Genomic DNA, 18,283 nt, shown 5'->3' with positions numbered 1-18,283 from the left:
ACAAAGGAAAGTACATACAAAATATAGCTTTATTTATACAAATCATCCATCATTTTGTTTACAAAAATATGTACCGTGTCAGCATCAATAGAGAATAGAGGAGCATATAAATACTTATTTCACGTAGAAAATATACAAAGTATTTAAATTCCAGCAAAAATCAGAAGTGATGTTGTAAAACTGAATATATTTTGTTTTAAATGCATGTCATATTTAGTTATGTTTTGGCATGATATTGAATTTAAATGAATTAGACCCAAACTGATTAAATGAAGACTAGACTAAAAAAGGTTTACTTGTAAAATGAGAAATGGATTTGTAGATGACAAGTGCAATGCTTCATAATCAACACATACCACTAACTATAACACACAATTTAATTCAACAAGAGCGTCATGTTTTTCCTCTGCTTTAAAGAAATGGTTCACCCAAATTACAACTTATTCTAATTTGATGGATACCTACATTAAAAGGTATTCTATGGAGCTAGTGTCTGCAACCCAGAATGTGGGTTTGTTTACCTTGCTACAGCTTATTGGTGGCATTGTCCAAAAACAGAGTGGTGGTACCCTCGTTGGCATACCCCAAATGGCATTACAAACAAAAATTACCTCCATACTACTACAACAACATATGTCATTTGGTCAAACTACCCTTCAAGCCAGTTGCTTCTGTCTGTACCAAGCATCACACCTCCCCCTCTTGTGGTAAAAATACAACACTGCATATGGCTGCTCACATGGGAGAGATGCCATCAATTCTTTCTTATAACTACAAAAGCCAAATGAACTCCCTAACAACAAAGGCAGTCCTTCTTAAAATAATTATATTGCACAACAATAGAGCTTCCTAAAGGGTATAACCCACAATTACACACAGAGATCCATCCCTATAGCCATACATTTCAATTGGAAGCATATGAGAGAAACGCTGAATTCCAAACCATCCCCTTCCCCCACAGACACCCCAGTAGATATTACATTATTTGGAATTCAGCAAATGACCATTATTGAGCAAATTGAGTTGGGCGAAGAAAATAAAAAAAGTCTTAATTGTTCCAAATATTGGGTCCATCCTCCCCTGCCCTCTAGCTCACTATGAAACACTTAGGATTCCTCCTCATCAAACTGGCTGTGGTATCCTCCTAAAAGAATCACAAGACAGAAATACAACGGTCAGCTGTTCTGAAGCCACTGTAAACTAAAACAGTGACTCAGTACATTTTTGTCACGTGCACCTAGTGCTATTCATCACTTTCATTCCTGACAATAAACCATATCGATGACACATTGATCAAACTCCATGACATCTGACCAATCAGGCTCTGTTTCAGAGGTGCACTCCACAAAAGTGCATCCTAAGATTATTTGCACGAGGCAGTGAAACCCCTAGTCACTGATCCAGTGTCAGAGGCTAGGGGTTGTTTCTGGACAGGGCCTCAGAGGCAAGAGAAAAGCATCAATAGCTACTCACTCAGTGGTGTCTCTTGTAGGGTGTAGCCTTGAAGTAGTCTTCTGGTGTGACTGTCTTTACCCCTCCAAAGTAGTCCAGAACCCACACCTTGGTGATGTTCATCTTGGCAAAGAACCAGTTGTGGTCGGTGGGCCAGTCGACCATCTCAGGGTGGCGACTGAACAGGGCTTTCTTGGCAAAGGTGGCCTCTGTACCGTTAATCTGTCAGAAACATACAGGTAAACAGAACAGTGAGGATTCATGAAGATAAACACTGTGCAAGTGAGTGAGACTGATTGTGTGTGTGTGAGTGTCTGTCATTAACCCTCACCTCCAGCACAGAGCCAGAGAAGATGATGTGGGCACAAAGGGGATCCTGAGGGTCGTATCCTTGGTTCTTACAGAAGTCTGTCTGGGCCAGGGACATGGACAAGGAAGCCTGGGGGTTCACCTGAAACACACAGTCAGTCAGTCAGTCAGTATCTCCTTACTCTTCAGCACATCCCTTTTGAATGGCGTCACACATATTTATTAGAGAAAAGGTCAAAAGTTTAGCCTATGGCTTTAGGTATATGCCAGGAGCCGCTTGTGAATAATACAGCTCTAACAAAGTTCATGCGGATGTTGGCTAATGGTGATCTGACTGAATTGAGCCCAAAGAGTGTGTCAAACTGGTGTAACAGTATAACTTTAGACCATCCCCTCGCCCATACCCGGGCGTGAACCAGGGACCCTCTGCACACATCAACAACAGTCACCCATCGCTCCACAAAAGCCGCGGCCCTTGCAGAGCAAGGGGAAGTACTACTTCAAGGTGTGTGTGTGTGTGTATACTGTCAGAGCAAGTGACGTCACCGATTGAAACACTTTAGCGCGCACCACCGCTAACTTAAGCTAGCGTTTCACATCCGTTACACTGGCATACATGGTGCTGGCTGGGTCAGACTAGGAGCTGTCAATTCATTGCCACAGTCAACATAAGACTGAAATATGACGTCATTACAAAAAAATTGCTGTGTCACTCCCCAAAAGCAACTGACTCATGATAGGCCAATGAGTTGCATAATTTAACAACTTTCAGTCATGGCTCTAAATGGAAATAAAGTGTCAACTACAAATGGAACAAGGACTTTTTCCTTGCAGTAGGTGACATAATGCAAATAATAACCTTATCTGTCATCGACTTTACGTTATTGTATTGTCTTGACATTGTTGGCACCAGTGATCCATACCTTTCCTACGTTGCAATTGACAGAAATATTGTCCTACCCACCTTTAAATCCTGGACAGAGATCTCCATAGTGGTGAGGTACATGTAGGGCACCCCAGTCCCAGACCCAACTGGTCCGTCACTGGTAGAGAACGCATTGGAGAAGGGTTGTCCTTGCACTGGCTCATGGGTCGATATTGTGGCCATGGAAGCCCAGTTGCACTGGTTGGCGACGAATCTAGCCATCCTGGCGACTTCCTCGTGCGGAGGGATTCTGTAAAGTTCTCCGGGCATAGCGAAAAGCAGTAGAAGCCCTGCTGCCAGCAATGTGTTCATGTTGAATTCCATCTCCTCCATAAACCACTGAGGTATAAGAACGTCGTAAACACAAGTAGAAAGAAAGGAACGATGAGTGTTTTGTACGCTGCGGTCACGTGATCAGGGACGTGTGTCATGTGACTTTACAACTGGGCGCAGTGATACCAATTTAGCAATTTTGTTGCTAGATTTAGCAACTTTTCAGAGTACCCTGGCAATTTTTTTTCAACCAGCACCTAGCCACAAATGTAGCTACTTTTAAAAATGTATTTTGAACTTTTAGCAACTTTTGAAAAGTGACTCAAACGCTAAAATGCATTTTCCCTCTAAATGACACAAATCCGATTTCCTCTGTCACAACACACGTGCCTGACTGCAAAAGTGCATTGTGAGTGACGTCACCAGCAGGCGCTCAGCTCGTGCACAGGCAGCAACAGGCCAGCAGTAATTTCAGCAAATTGCAAGTCATTGTTGGCTGACTGCAGCAGCAGTAGTATGCTTTCGACGAGACAAACACAATGAATATAGTTGGTCACAAATGTTTGATCTTGAACAGAACTTACAACATCAATCAACATGGCTCAATCAAAATTGTATAGCCAGAAGTACAGAAAAGAGTAGGAGTCTGCACCTGAATTTAATTAAAAGGTGGCTGAAGCCAGTAATTGGGGATGATTTTTGGGCATACTGTGCGTAGTGCAAATCAGACATGCTTGCAAAAATGTATGACATCAAAAACATTGTGCTACAGCAAAGCATATAAATAAAGCAAAACCGTACAACCCCACAACGCAGTCTACATTACCACAGTTGGTTAAGAAAGTGGATGACTACAAAAGGGCAGAAGCTACTATGGCAATGGCCATTGCGGAGCATTGTTAGATGCAAGCATGCAACCATTTAGGTATGGCTTGCAAAGCTGCCCAGATTCTGTGGCAGCAACAAACTTCCAAATGCACCGCACCAAGTGCACAGAAATTATTAGGGGAGTACTGGCTCCTTGTTTTCTCAAAAGGGTAACATCAGAAGTTAGGGATGAGAAGTTCAGTCTCCATTTGGATGAGTCCACTGATGTCAGAGTCTCGAAATACCTGCATGTGGTGATTCAGTATTTCAGTGCTAAAAAAATAACCGTTGTGTCCACATTTCTCCGGCTGGTTATATTGGAGGGGGGTGATGCCAGATCAATAGTAAAGGTGGTAGTTGAGTTTCTTGAGAAGTGTAACCTTAAAAAATAGAATATTCAGGGTATTGGCACTGATAATGCGTCCGTAATGACTGGGGTGCACAAGATTTTAAAGGAAGAATGTGCATTGCCCAATTCGGTACTCATCCGCTGTGTGTGCCATTCTTTACAATTGGCTGTCAGTGCAGCATCCAAAGAAACTATCCCTAGGAGTGTTGAGTACTTAATCAGGGAAACCTACAACTGGTTTTCGATTTCCCCAAAACGGCACGAGGCGTACAAAGCAGTGTATGTTACCATTAATTGTGGCCAGAAACCCCTGCAGATCACCAAAGTGTGTGCCACACGTTGGCTATCGATTGAGCCTGCGGTAACTTGTATATTGAGCCAGTGGGAAGAACTGAAACTCCACTTTGAGGTGACCAAGGCCAGTGAGCATTACTACATGGCGGATGTGCTCCATGCCACATACATGGACAAGACCAACTATGTCTACCTGACGTTCTTGAAATCAATCCTGTCTGACGTACAAGTTGCAGTGAAGTCATTTGAGGGAGAGCAAACAGATCCTGTCAAGCTTTAGGACAATCTGGTATACCTCTTAACATCAATTTGCAGCAGAGTAGTCAACCCTATGGCAAAAATGGATGTCCTGAAGGATGCCATTGATGGACATCTCAGTCCATCACCATACCTTGAGTACCTTTTAGAGAGCACGGTGTACCAACTCAGTCTTGCGCCAGAGGACAAAAAGGTCATTCGGAGACAGTGCATCAACTACATTGTTGCATTAAGCAAGGAGCTGCAAGCAAGGCTCCCAGACAACATTGAAGCCTTTTGGCACAAGGCCTTGTTCAGTGTTAAGGAAACACTAAAGCACAATAAAGGCACCACTGAAATTATTAAAGTAGCTGAGCTACTGGGATACCAGCCCCAAACAATTGATAAAATTGTTTCCCAATCGAGAAACATCCATCTGTTTAGGTGGGACTCAACTGAAAATAGTTTTGGAGTGAAGTCAATAACTACACGGACTCTTCCGGGTCGAATCCATTTGAAGAACTGCGCAAAGCTGCACTCGCTGCCCTCTCCTTGCTACACTCAAATGCGGAGGTTGAATGGCTGTTTAGCCAAATGAGTGTGGTTAAGTCAAAGTTAAGAAATAGAATGTCACTGCACACTCTCAACTCTATACTCCTGGTGCGGTATGGACTGAAGCTGGCTGGTGATACCTGTTACCAGCATAAACTACCAAGTGAAGTTCTGCAGCAGTTTGGCACCACAGCAGCATACAGCTTTAAGGCCACTCCGTCCTCTACTGCTGGTTCCAGCTCCGTGACAATTTTTTATTTTGAGCCAAATCAAGTTGTGTTGATTAAGTAGTCACTGAATGATTTTAGTGGACCAGTTCAGTTGACTGCGTTGTCAACTAAGACCAGTAGAAATGTAAAGCAATTGAAGGGGTTCAACGGTCTAAGAGTTTACCCAATTGGAAATTCTAAAGGAAATGTTTTCCAAATCAAGGTGTATTACATGGTCAGGTTTACCACCAACAGGAGGGAAACAAATCCCTCACCAGACATCACTGGCAACAACGTTGTCTATGGGCACAAACCCACCGTTGCTGGACCTGACAGGACTGGAAAAAAGTGCACTTCAATGACGAGTCGCGGTTTTGTCTCACCGGGGTGATGGTGGGATTTGCGTTTATCGTTGAAGGAATGAGCGTTACACCGAGACCTGTACTCTGGCGCGGGATCGATTTGGAGGTGGAGGGTCCGTCATGATCTGGGGCGGTGTGTCACAGCATCATCGGATTGAGCTTGTTGTCATTGAAGGCAATCTCAACGCTGTGCGTCACAGGGAAGACATCCTCCTCCCTCATGTGGTACCCTTCCTGCAGGCTCATCCTGACATGACCCTCCAGCATGACAATGTCACCAGCCATTTTGCTCGGTCTGTGCGCGATTTCCTGCAAGACGGGAATGTCAGTGTTCTGCCATGGCCAGCGAAGAGCCTGGATCTCAATCCCATTGAGCACGTCTGGGACCTGTTGGATCGGAGGGTGAGGGCCAGGGCCATTCCCCCTAGAAATGTCCGGGAACTTGCAGGTGCCTTGGTGGAAGAGTGGGGTAACATCTCACAGCAAGAACTGGCAAATCTGGTGCAGTCCATTAGGAGGAGATGCACTGCAGTACTTAATGCAGCTGGTTGCCACACCAGATACTGACTGTTGCTTTTGACCCCCCCTTTGTTCAGGGACACATTATTTCATTTCGGTTAGTCACATCTGTGGAACTTGTTCAGTTTATGTCTCAGTTGTTGAATCTTGTTATGTTCATACAAATATTTAAACATGTTAAGTTTGCTGAAAATAAATGCAGTTGACAGTGAAAGGACATTTCTTTTTTTGCAGAGTTTATTTTTTATTAAGTATACAAAGGCCCATTTACAGGTTAATAGACAAAGGTGATGAGGGCAAAGCATAACTGGTTGTCCACCATCATACACATCTTGGGGTCATTGTGGCCTGGTCTGAAGGCAGATTTGTTTACAGCACAAACAGACTATGTAATGGGTCTAGAAGCAGGCTATAAAGGAGTATTTTGTTTCTGTGTTCATCTCAAGGTTCAGGCCAGCAGTCCCTGACAGCCTTCACAGCCACACTGACATGTCACTTTCTGTTCCAGGTCACTGTCAGGGCTGTGGGAGTAGTTCCAGGTCAACTCAGTCCCCGCCTTCACCACTCTGCAAGAAAATATAGAAAAAGCTAAATCTGCTATTGGTACTGATATATCAACCCATCGCGTAGTTTTATCACAAAATCATTACCCATTAAAAAGGGACTATTCAGGACACTTACTTGCTGGTGAAGAAGGCGATGACGGGGAAGTTTGGATCATGAGAGTCAGTGAAGACGTTCTGCACAAATAGGTTGGGGTCGCAGCTGTGCTGTAGAGACAAGTGGTCAGAGGTTATGAGTGGGTGGGTTAAAGAATGGGAGTCACACCGGCATACACCTACATTTATGAACCTTCCCACGTTCCCCTCCTTCGTGGCATCTAGGTAATACAGGTGCTCCATAGGGTTCTGCTTTGGGCCCAGTTTTTTGGGGCTTGTGCTTGTGGACACAGACAGCTTCACATCCACTTCTTTCATGTGTGCTTGGGAATTCAGCTGAGGCTTCTGTACCCCATTCTCTTGCTCCACACCCTCCTCAACCTCCATGCCTGAAGAAGGAAAAGTGTAACAGGAAAGAAAATAAGTTGTACTGCATACTATCTAGGCACCCATAATGCCTTGTTTCTCAATGTTCATCATTGGGAACCATAGCCTGGTTAAACCAGTGGAACAATGATGAGTGCAGCTGTCAGTCTGGTGTAACCAGGCTAATGGAACCATGAAGCCCCCTGAAGCATCCATTGGCCCAGTTTCCAGTACCTGTGAGAGGTTGAACTGGCAGGGAGTTTCCCACCAACACGGCTTGTATCTGTGGAGAAAGCTCCACCCCGGGCCTCTGGATAACGGGCACATGAAGCCCGTCAGGAGGTGAGGAGGGGGGCGAGGGCTCCAGGGTCTCTGCAGGCGCTCGTCCCTCCCCTGCCGGCGCCAGCCACTCATCTACCACCTCCACCTCGTCGTCGGAGGGAAGGTCCGCCTTCTGGCGCTTGGGTGGGAGGGGCTCGTCGGAGTCCAGTCCTGCCCTGAGAACTACACCTGAAAGGAAGGGAAGTTAATAAAGTTTCAGATCCTTGATTTGGATCCACAGTTGAGCCTTTATTAAAGGGATGGTTCTCATGCAATACAGTGCCTTGTCAAAGTATTCATCCCCCTTGGTGTTTTTCTTATTTTGTTCCATTACAACCTGTACTTTAAATGGATTTTTATTTGGATTTCATGTAATGGACATACACAAAATAGTCCAAATTGGTGAAGTGAAATGAAAAAAAAACGTTTCAGAAAATAAAAAAATTCAAAACAGAAAAGTGGTGTGTGCGTATGTATTCACCCTCTTTGATATGAAACCCCTAAATAAGATCTGGTGCACCCAATTACCTACAGTCACATAATTAGTTAAATAAAGTCCACCTGTGTGCGATCTAAGTGTCACATGATCTGTCATATGATCTCAGTATATATATATATACCTGTTCTGACAGGCCCCAGAGTGCAACACCACTAAGCAAGGGGCACCACCAAGCAAGTAGCACCATGAACACTAAGGAGCTCTCCAAACAGGTCAGGGACAAAGTTGTGGAGAAGTACAGATCAACAACAAAAATATCTGAAACTTTGAACAACCCACGGAGCACCATTAAATCCATTATTAAAAAATTGAAAGAATATGGCACCACATCAAACCTGCCAAAACTCACAAACCAGGCAATGAGGGCATTAATCAGAGAGGCAATAAAGAGACCAAAGATAAATCCCATTAACAGCTTTGCAGCTCCTTCAGGGTTATCTGTTAATTGAATGATTAGAATATTCATAGAGACATACCCCAAGAGACTTGCAGCTGTAATTACTGCAAAAGGTGGCTCTACAAAGTATTGACTTTGGGGGGGTGAATAGTTAAGCACGCTCAAGTTCTTGTGTGTTTCACCAAAAAATATATTTAGCATCTTCAAAGTGTTGTGTAAATCAAATGATACAATCCCCCCAAAAATACATTTTAATTCCAGGTTGTAAGGCAACAAAATAGGAAAAATGCCAAGGGGGTGAAATATTTTCGCAAGCCACTATATGTACATTTTCGCTGAACAATCATTTTAAGCTTACAGGACCAAACTGTCAGTTTCCCCTACCTGCGTATGTGCACACGAATGTGCCCCTGTCCAGGTCGTCACGGCAACGCACCCCCCATCCTTTGTTTCCAGTGGGGAAGACCTGCAGCCGGACACGCAGACCCCGCTGAACCACACGGTTCTGGCACATACCACGGTCACACCCACACCAAGGGCCGCATTCGTACAGCCTAGCAGACACACACAGATACATATCTCATGAGTAGTTGGTAATGGCATGCACTCACCAGGCACAATAGATACACAAAGGACATGAACACAACAGGATTGCTGACAAGGACCAGACGCCCAGCCCAACTCACCCTTTGGGCACATGCTCAGACAGCCTCTGGTGGGAGTAGTGTTTGCCGCCTGGGGTCAGACAAGCGCAGGCGCAGCTCTCCGCATCACCACAGCCGTCAGTGCAGTCGCAGCAGGTGGTGAACAGCGGGCCCGAACTGAGGAAACAGCCGTGAGGCCAACGCTCCTTCCTGTAGCGGAAGTCCTCCGGCCGCACTCCTTCCTCCTGCAGGCACAACTCCACCGGCGTTGGCTCTGATCCCCGGCTCAGGTCCCTCTCAGCCAGCCCGGGTGGGCGCCACTGCGGTGGCCGCAGACACTCCAACTGCACCAGGGGGTCAAAGGTGAAGTCGTCCACCTGCAGAACGCCGTGACTCTCTGTGGCAACCAGAAAACATAGCACCTCCCCTGGGGTGCAGAGACTCAGCCCACAGGGAGCTTTGTAAACAACACCCCGCGCCGTGACCTCAGAGTCCAACTCTGCACCCTCAGATTTCTCAGAGCCCTCCCCCGTAGAGTCTGGTTCAGTCCCATCACAATCGGTCTCAATCCCAGTAGTGAGAGGTGGGGTGGGAGCACACTGCCGCTGGAAGGAGCAGAGTAGTGGGATCCTGAGAGGGTTGTGGCCCCGGAAGTGGTGTGTGGACGGGGGCAGGTGGGGCACACAGGCCTGGCTGCAGGTATGGAACTGGTAGGGGAGCTGGAGGGGCAGCAGGGGAGTCATGAGGTCCTCTCTGTTGGGGTAGGGGGGCGACAGGGGGATGATGGAGCCATCGTAACGGAGGGGTGAGGGAGGGGATACGGGCTCTGTCTGTTGGGGGGGCAGTGGAGTCTGAGGGTCGTCAATGTCAGGGACTGAAACTGTGAGGATTTCTGTGTGGTGGAGACAGATGTTGGGAAGATGTTAGGCTAGCAGCAAACTGAGATATTGGGATAGCTCACAGACCACGATTGGATCCAATCAATCCAAACCTCACAGTCAGAGATACTATAATGATATACTGGGTGTGAAGTAGGCTATGTACCTGCACCAATAACCACCTCCACAAAAGACTCATTCCCAGTGGCAGGGGCTGTAGTTGTAGCTGGGGCTGTAGTTGTAGCTGGGCCTGTAGTTGCCGGTGTCACAATCAGCCCGGAATCCAATAAGGTAATCATATTCATCCCCTGGACATATTCTAAAACAAAAACAGAACAATTATTGCATCAATGGCCAGTATGTGTATGTGTGTGTACTGTATATATGGTACCTATGTCTGTAGCAGTGCAGGTCTTGATGGCATGCTTCAGGTGTGTCAGATATTCATATAGCTCATCAAATGTTTCTTCCACATCCACCTGTACCCAGAATGACTTTGCCCTCGCTGAAATCAGAGCAAAAAATGTCAGGAACAAATCATTTGCATGATGATCTCCAACAACAACTGGGTCCATCTTTCAAACTGGATTAAATGTATGTGAAACTAGAAACAATATAACGGTATAAGTGAAAATTCCTCACCAACTTCTGTTTTCTCTGACCCATCCATTTTCAATATTGATGGATGGTCAGCTGGTTATGATTTCCTCTGATACCTGCTAAGAAAATGTGCAATTGGCTAAGCACATAGTCAATATTATGCCGGATATATAGCCTACCAAAGACCAACCAACGTCGATGGCCTAGCTAGTACTACCAGCTAACGTACACCAGTAAGGATGTTGTAAGTAACAACGTTAGCTAGATCTCTAGCTATCTTTGCTATGCTGCATGCATTGATTTCAGGAAGTTGCTTGCAAAAAGCATTATTATACAAGTGTCGACACCAATTTACAGTTCGTTCAAAACATAAGCTAATGTACCAACTGCCTTATCTATTTAAACCTGATAGTATCGATACATTTTACTTTGTTACTTCCATTGATGAAATTCGAATACCCATAATGCACTTCACTATTTTGTTCATATAGAAGACAAATCCAACATATTACCGATCTGCAAATCCACAGTTTCATAACAACGGAATGGGAATCAGATGAATTTACCAATTTTACATTAGCTTGAGACAAACGTTTCAATATTTAATGTCTCCTTTTTAAAACTGAATATATATCTATTCTCCATTAGCTTTTTATGAATTGACCCAGTTGAAAAGTGAAACAGTTCAATTTTACTACGAATATGAAACTTTAACTTTAATGTTCGTCATCTTGCAAGTTGAGGGACTTATGTACAGTTGGCGAGAGTTGATTGTCTGACGGTTACAATATGTAAATTGGTAGTTATGTCAAACTCTGGTTATGTAGCGGGCTATTTTCTAGGTCTATTCATTAGAGCAAAACGTTTTGCAACGGAAACGTTTTGCAACGACAACGAATTTCTTATTGGACAAGTTTAGGTAGTCCCTCCCCGTTTTGGTCCGTTTGGTGTCAAGTGAATACAACCCTGTGTAGTTTTGTAACACAGCAATAATGAATTTACGCAAGTTCTATATCGACATTATTATGCGCATTCTGGTGTTCATACGTGCAGCAGAAACTACACCTTCAATAGGGTGAGGATCATTCTACAATTTGACATTTATACGGTAGGACCGCATATGTTTCTTAAACCACTAAACAATGTCAAGGAATTCTGTCCTGTCTATGTCCACGTTTGAACTCTTTATTACAGCTCGCATAACGTTACCTATATAGCCTCCTGGAGCACCAGTAGCCACAGGGTAACCCATCTGAACATAGACTACTATTATTATTTAAATATACATGTTTTTGTGTTTGATTTCTGAAGTAACGACACCAGTCTCTAGCCGAGATGACCCAGGTGCGAAGGTCGGTGGGAGAGGCGCTGTGGGGAATGTGTGCCGCTGACGCCATGTCCATGCCCGCGCACTGGTACTACAACATCGATGACATCAAGAGAGATTTTGGAGGATGGATCACCGGCTTCAACGCACCCAACAACAGACATCCGTCCAGCATCCTCACCCTCTCCAACTCAGGTATGTTAACATCACCCTTTACTGAATTTGAAAAAATGGTTGTTTATTGGTCATGAATTATGACATGAGTGTTTGATATATGCAAGAGCATTCATTCTTCACCTGATGTTCATCAAACTGGCAATAGGTACATTGAAACATTTTGAGTTAGTCCTTAATCTGTTCTCTCTTTCCCTCCGGTCCATAGCGGGGAGCGGTCGCACTGCATGGTCCTCTGGTGGGAACAGACCCCATGTTGTGGGTAGCGTAATCCTCCATAACAAGCTCAAATTCTGGAAGGCATCGGGTGGATCGGTCCACTATCACCAAGGTGCTCACTACTCACTTAATTTCAGTTCATCTCAGGAATGAATGTAACTAAATGAAAAAAGTAACTGTCTCTGACCTTGGTCTGTATATATCTTTAAAAACAGTTCTGTAAGGAAAATATTTATTGACAATACATATGATCAATTATTCAGTTAAGTATACATCTATATCTCTGTGCAGGTCTCCAGGCAGGTGAGAATACCCTGAATGCCATCTGCTCCCTGAGGGTGGCACAGGCCCTGACAGGGGGGAAGTTTGCCAGCGTGGCAGAACCAGCGGCGAGGGGGGCGGTGCTGGCTGATTACGTACACTTCATGACCACGCCAGGAACACATGGAGACACCTACGCAGAGTCCTTCCACAGAGCATTCTTCTCCGACTGGCAAGACACCAGACCCACTTCCTCAAGCAAGGTAATGCACGCGCACATGCATGCAAGGTTACACACCTAACCAGACATTGTCTCACAGTTTGTCTTTTCCATGTGTTAGTCATGTCTTGTCCATGTGTTCCAGGTGTTACGTTTGTGTGTCTTGTCTGTGTTCCAGGTGTTACGTTTGTGTGTCTTGTCTATGTGTTCCAGGTGTTACGTTTGTGTGTCTTGTCTATGTGTTCCAGGTGTTACATTTGTGTGTCTAGTCTGTGTTCCAGGTGTTACGTTTGTGTGTCTTGTCTATGTGTTCCAGGTGTTGCTTGTGTGTCTTGTCTATGTGTTCCAGGTGTTACGTTCGTGTCTTGTCTATGTGTTCCAGGTGTTACGTTTGTGTCTTGTCTATGTGTTCCAGGTGTTACGTTTGTGTGTCTTGTCTATGTGTTCCAGGTGTTATGTTTGTGTGTCTTGTCTATGCGTTCCAGGTGTTATGTTTGTGTGTCTTGTCTATGTGTTCCAGGTGTTATGTTTGTGTGTCTTGTCTATGTGTTCCAGGTGTTACGTTTGTGTGTCTTGTCTATGTGTTCCAGGTGTTACGTTTGTGTGTCTTGTCTGTGTTCCAGGTGTTACGTTTGTGTCTTGTCTATGTGTTCCAGGTGTTGGAGTTTGCAGAGCAGCGCTACCAGCAGAAGATGAACGTGTCAGTCCCTGACAGCCAGCTAGACGCTATTGGCTGCCTCCCCATGGCCATCCCCTTTGTGCTTCTCTCTGCCACAGCCAATGAGGACCAAGCTGCAAGTGTTGCACCTTTTTTGGAATATTTTAATAGGAGAATTTCAATTGCATTTCCTTGATTCTTCTCTCCTTGCCTCATCTCAAAACCCATTGGATAAGAAGGTCAGAGGGGAGGGACCGTTGAACTCATCCAATGGGTTTTGAGAAGGAGAAGAGAACACAAGAAATTAAGATTTTCCCAATGAAACTCTCTCTCTCTCCCCCTCTTTTACTGTCCTTTCTCTCTTCCTCTCCCAGGTGTCTGCAGCAGTGGAGTTTGTCCGGCTCACCCACCCCCACCCCAAGGTGGAGAAATATGTGACGCTGTACGCCCGAGCCCTCCATGCCACTCTGAATGGGGCGTGTCTGAAGCAGCAAGCGGAGGCCTTCCTCAAGTCACCCGACCTGGACGCATGGGACACTTGCAAGCCCTACATACAGAAAGCAGCCAGGTTTCCAACCTCTTCTGCAGAGGGGCTCAAGGTTCACCAGAGTGCAGTGGAAATGCTTGGCATGGCCTGCTACACCCGAGGTGTCTATCACTCTGTCTACCTATCCACAGCAGTGTGATTTAGTTCCATTTACGTGTGTGATGCAAGTGTCCACTGAGTCTAATAGAAGTTTGTGTGTCCTTTTATAGGTGCCCTCAGTAGTATGTTCTACCTAGCACATGAGTTTCACAACGACCCTCATGGAGGGATCCTGGCAAACACCAATTGTGGCGGTAAGTTTTTTTTTTTTCATGTGGTGCCAATTCATCTGTTTTAAGGTGTGTGTTTTGAGAATTGTCAGTCTAAAGTGTCTGTGTCTTTTTCAGGAGAGAACTGCAACAGGGGTTCTGCTTTGGGGGCTCTGCTGGGGGCACGGGCAGGGTACACGGGTGGATCTGTACCCCAGGAGTGGAAGGATGGATTGAGGAACACACAGGAACCAATCCATGAAATACTAAAGATGCTCCGAGACTGCCCCCTACAGGACTTAAAGCCAGCATCAGAGCACTGACACACATACCTTACCTCCGTTTAGTTGGTGTTCACATGCTGGCCGTTGTATGCACAAAAAGATACCTTACAATGAAAGATTACTATGCACCTTGTGTAAAAGTGCTTATTTTCCCAATTTTACTCTTAAGGCCTTCCAGGTTTACCTTGGTTTACTCCCCAGCTGAAAGCTCAGCTATCTCTCTCGACCATACATCAAGTAACTATTCTCAGCTGTGTCTCCATTAAATATATTTTAGAGATCAGTAGGTTCGGTTTGCTCCTAGCAGAACTCGGCCAGGCGAAGTGAACGTCTGTGCTCGCATACTCCCTTAATATACCTTCGCTTGAAAAATTAGAAAGAAGTGGAAATATTACTGTTTGTACCTCTTGAGACGCCATAGTCAGTACACTCACTTCCTCAAAATAGTCTCAATTAATTTAAGAGAAATCTGTAAATCATTTTACGTTTTTGGTGAGGAGGTCTTAGTTGCGCAAATTTACATCTAAGATTTTTGGTGCAGTATTTCTTAACATCTGCATGAAAACTAGTCGTCTCGTTGAATGACAACAAGCACTTCATTGCAGATTCCCTATTGTTGACCAATCACCGACGAAGGGGCGTAGACTTCGTCTACGGAACTTTGACAAGCCTCAAGAAAAACATGTGTGATGAACAGCCGGGGGGAAAACCCTGCCGGACGTTCTGTAAAACGTTACAGAATTTCATCATAATATATGCGCGATCTTTTTCGAATTTGAATCATACCATAAGCTTTAAACTCATATCGAGTTTGAGTTGAAGAAGAAAAAGTTAACCTAGTTTAAAGTACATTTGATCATATACATTGATTGCAGAAGCAGGTAGACAGTAGCCTGCAACATTTTTACATTCCTTGTTTCCAAGTTATGCAAAGGGAAACATTGTGAATGGATTATGGCAGTTCAATAGTAACTTATTTTATCAGTCTTATTTTCATTTTAATAGAACCTAGTGAAGTTATTTGAAAGGTAATATGCCCTGCCAAATTGTGTTTTAAAGTTGAATAAAAGCTTTTATGCTGGTCGATTATGCGCACATACAATAGTATACACTGTTACAATCTTATGTACTGTAATTAAGGTGTGAAAACCTTCATTATCTAACATCTACAGTACATGCTGCTTTTCACATGGATCATGTTTATTATCTATATATTTTTGTATCCTTCAGGCCCAATAAATGGTGTCTCATTACCAAATCTAACCACCTGTCAACAACTGTTATTGTACTGTCTTCTTCATCATTACAGTGCCTTCAGAAAGTATTCACCCCCCCCCAAAAAAAAAAATAATAATAATTGTGTTACATGGATTAAATTGAGAGTTTTTTGTCACTGGCCTATTTTAAATATATATATATTTCACCTTTATTTAATTAACCAGGTAGGCTAGTTGAGAACAAGTTCTCATTTACATTTGTGACCTGGCCAAGATAAAGCAAAGCAGTTCGACACATACAACAACACAGAGTTACACATGGAGTAAAACAAACATACAGTCAATAATACAGTAGAAAAAGTCTATATACAGTGTGTGCAGATGAGGTAAGATAAGGGAGGTACGGCAATAAATAGGCCATAGTGGCGAAGTAATTACAATATACCAATTAAACACTGGAGTGATAGATCTGCAGAAGAAGAATGTGCAAATAGAGATACTGGGGTACAAAGGAGCAAGATAAATATATACAGTATGGGGATGAGGTAGTTGGATGACCTATTTACATATGGGCTATGTACAGGTGCAGTGATCTGTCAGCTACTCAGACAGCTGGTGCTTAAAGCTAGTGAGGGAGATATGAGTCTCCAGCTTCAGTGATTTTTGCAGTTCATTCCAGCCATTGGCAGCAGGGAACTGGAAGGAGGAATTGGCTTTGGGGGTGACCAGTGAGATATACCTGCTGGAGCGCGTGCTACGGGTGAGTGCTGCTATGGTGACCAGTGAGCTGAGATAAGGCGGGGCTTTACCTAGAAAAGACTTGTAGATGACCTGGAGCCAGTTGGTTTGGCGATGAGTATGAAGCGAGGGCCAGCCAACGAGAGCGTACAGGTCGCAGTGGTGGGTAGTATATGGGGCTTTGATGACATAACGGATGGTAAACTGCATCCAATTTGTTGAGTAGAGTGTTGGAGGATATTTTGTAAATGACATCGCCGAAGTCGAGGATCGGTAGGATGGTCAGAGGGTAGGATGGTCAGAGGGTACGTTTGGCAGCATGAGTGAAGGATGCAAAATAGGAAGCCGATTCTAGATTTAATTTTGGATTGGAGATGCTTAATGTGAGTCTGGAAGGAGAGTTTACAGTCTAGCCAGACAACTAGGTATTTGTAGTTGTCCACATATTCTAAGTCAGAACCGTCCAGACTAGTGATGCTGGACGGGCGGGCAGGTGCGGGCAGCCATTGGTTGAAGAGCATGCATTTAGTTTTACTTGCATTTAAGAGCAGTTGGAGGCCATGGAAGGAAAGTTGTATGGCATTGAAGCTCGTCTGGAGGTTAGTTAACACAGTGTCCAAAGAAGGCGTCGTTCCTAACTCAGTTGCCGGAGAGGAACGAAGCCGCTTAGGTATTTCACCATGAGGTCAATGTAGGTAGCCTAATGGTTTGAGCATTGGATCAATAACTGAAAGAAGTTCAGATCGAATCCCTGAGCTAACAAGATAAAAATCTGTTTTTCTGAACAAGGCAGTTAACCCACTGTTCCTAGGCTGTAATTGTAAACAAGAATTTGTTCATAACTGACATCCCTAGTTAAATAAAGGTAAAAAATGTTGACTTTAAAACAGTTCCAATGTTTAATGGCTATGATAAGAGAAAAGTGAGGATGGATCAACAACATTGTGGTTACTCCACAATACTAACCTAAATGACAATGAAAAGAAGGAAGCATCTACAGAATACAAATATTTCTAAACATGCATCCTGTTTGCAGCAAGGCACTAAAGAAATACTGCAAAAAATGTGGGAAAGGAATTCACTTTTTGTCCTGAATACAAAGTATGTTTTGGCCAAATCCAATACAACACATTACTATGTACCACTCTCCATATTTTCAAGCATATTGGTGGCTGTATCATGTTATGGGTATGCTTGTAATCGTTAATGAGGAGAGGGGAGTTTTTTTTAGCATAGAAATTAACATAATGGAGCTAAGCACAGGCAACATCATAGAGGAAAACCTGATTCAGTTTGCTTTCCACCAGACACTGGGAGATGAATTCTTTCAACAGGACAATAACCTAAAACCTAAAACACAAGGCCAAATCTACACGAGTTGCTTACCAAGAAGACAGTGAATGTTCCTGAGTGGGCGAGTAACAGTTTTGAATTAAATCTGCTTGAAAATCTATGGAAAATGGTTGTCTAGCAATGATCAACAACCAATTTGACAGAACTTGAAAATGTTTTAAAAGAATTATGGGCAAATGTTGCACAATCCCGGTGTGTGAAGCTCTTAGAGACTTACCCAAAGGTGTTGACTCTGGTGTGAATACTTATGTAAATGATATATTTCTGTATTTCATTTTCAATACATTTGCAAACATTTCTAATAACATGTGATTATGGGGTATTG

General features: G+C 44.0%; 3 protein-coding genes across 5 annotated transcripts; 1 reads left to right on the top strand and 2 right to left on the bottom strand.

Annotated features, from left to right (window-relative positions):
• Positions 1–11: 11 nt before the first annotated feature.
• Positions 12–3,114, bottom strand: LOC139372989 (protein CREG1-like). Its single transcript, XM_071112903.1, has 4 exons — positions 2,726–3,114; positions 1,784–1,903; positions 1,474–1,674; positions 12–1,144 (listed from the first exon to the last, which is right to left on the bottom strand). Exons 1-3 carry the CDS (start codon positions 3,017–3,019, stop codon positions 1,474–1,476), a joined length of 615 nt encoding a protein of 204 aa, XP_070969004.1. The 5' UTR covers positions 3,020–3,114; the 3' UTR covers positions 12–1,144.
• A 3,449-nt stretch (positions 3,115–6,563) lies between these two features.
• Positions 6,564–10,897, bottom strand: LOC139372987 (histone-lysine N-methyltransferase SETDB2-like). 2 transcript variants are annotated; one of them, XM_071112899.1, is made up of 9 exons: positions 10,755–10,897; positions 10,504–10,617; positions 10,279–10,431; positions 9,277–10,126; positions 8,975–9,144; positions 7,608–7,883; positions 7,191–7,396; positions 7,030–7,118; positions 6,564–6,914 (listed from the first exon to the last, which is right to left on the bottom strand). In XM_071112899.1, the coding sequence occupies exons 1-9, from the start codon at positions 10,780–10,782 to the stop codon at positions 6,797–6,799; spliced, it is 2,004 nt and encodes a 667-aa protein (XP_070969000.1). In that variant the 5' UTR covers positions 10,783–10,897; the 3' UTR covers positions 6,564–6,796. The 2 variants fall into 2 exon arrangements, with proteins under 2 accessions (XP_070969000.1, XP_070968999.1); XM_071112898.1 differs by having other exon boundaries at positions 7,030–7,396.
• Positions 10,898–11,644: 747 nt separating this feature from the next.
• On the top strand, positions 11,645–15,928 carry LOC139372988 (uncharacterized). 2 transcript variants are annotated; one of them, XM_071112900.1, is made up of 8 exons: positions 11,645–11,820; positions 12,024–12,234; positions 12,422–12,544; positions 12,724–12,956; positions 13,570–13,707; positions 13,946–14,219; positions 14,328–14,411; positions 14,505–15,928. In XM_071112900.1, exons 2-8 carry the CDS (start codon positions 12,048–12,050, stop codon positions 14,687–14,689), a joined length of 1,224 nt encoding a protein of 407 aa, XP_070969001.1. In that variant the 5' UTR covers positions 11,645–11,820; positions 12,024–12,047; the 3' UTR covers positions 14,690–15,928. The 2 variants fall into 2 exon arrangements, with proteins under 2 accessions (XP_070969001.1, XP_070969002.1); XM_071112901.1 differs by having other exon boundaries at positions 11,651–11,787.
• Positions 15,929–18,283: the final 2,355 nt, after the last annotated feature.

Source organism: Oncorhynchus clarkii, chromosome 18, assembly GCF_045791955.1.
Source record: "Oncorhynchus clarkii lewisi isolate Uvic-CL-2024 chromosome 18, UVic_Ocla_1.0, whole genome shotgun sequence".
NCBI classification, from domain to species: Eukaryota; Metazoa; Chordata; class Actinopteri; order Salmoniformes; family Salmonidae; genus Oncorhynchus; species Oncorhynchus clarkii.
The sequence above is the reverse complement of the archived record's forward strand: the minus strand, read 5'-3'. Positions and strand labels throughout refer to the sequence as shown.

Bases quoted from the DNA above. Each gene is read 5' to 3' on its own strand.
- LOC139372989 (XM_071112903.1), bottom strand. From the start codon at position 3,019: ATGGAGGAGATGGAATTCAACATGAACACATTGCTGGCAGCAGGGCTT. The intron at 1,904-2,725 runs GTGGGTAGGACA...TGTGTGTTTCAG, and splicing joins TCTCTGTCCAGGATTTAAAG to GTGAACCCCCAGGCTTCCTT. The intron at 1,675-1,783 runs GTGAGGGTTAAT...TGTTTCTGACAG, and splicing joins TCTCTGGCTCTGTGCTGGAG to ATTAACGGTACAGAGGCCAC.
- LOC139372987 (XM_071112898.1), bottom strand. From the start codon at position 10,782: ATGGATGGGTCAGAGAAAACAGAAGTTG. The intron at 10,618-10,754 runs GTGAGGAATTTT...CTCTGATTTCAG, and splicing joins GTCAGAGAAAACAGAAGTTG to CGAGGGCAAAGTCATTCTGG. The intron at 7,397-7,607 runs GTACTGGAAACT...TTCCTTCTTCAG, and splicing joins GCCAGTTCAACCTCTCACAG to GCATGGAGGTTGAGGAGGGT.
- LOC139372988 (XM_071112900.1), top strand. From the start codon at position 12,048: ATGACCCAGGTGCGAAGGTCGGTGGGAGAGGCGCTGTGGGGAATGTGT. The intron at 12,235-12,421 runs GTATGTTAACAT...TCCGGTCCATAG, and splicing joins CCTCACCCTCTCCAACTCAG to CGGGGAGCGGTCGCACTGCA. The intron at 12,545-12,723 runs GTGCTCACTACT...ATCTCTGTGCAG, and splicing joins ATCGGTCCACTATCACCAAG to GTCTCCAGGCAGGTGAGAAT.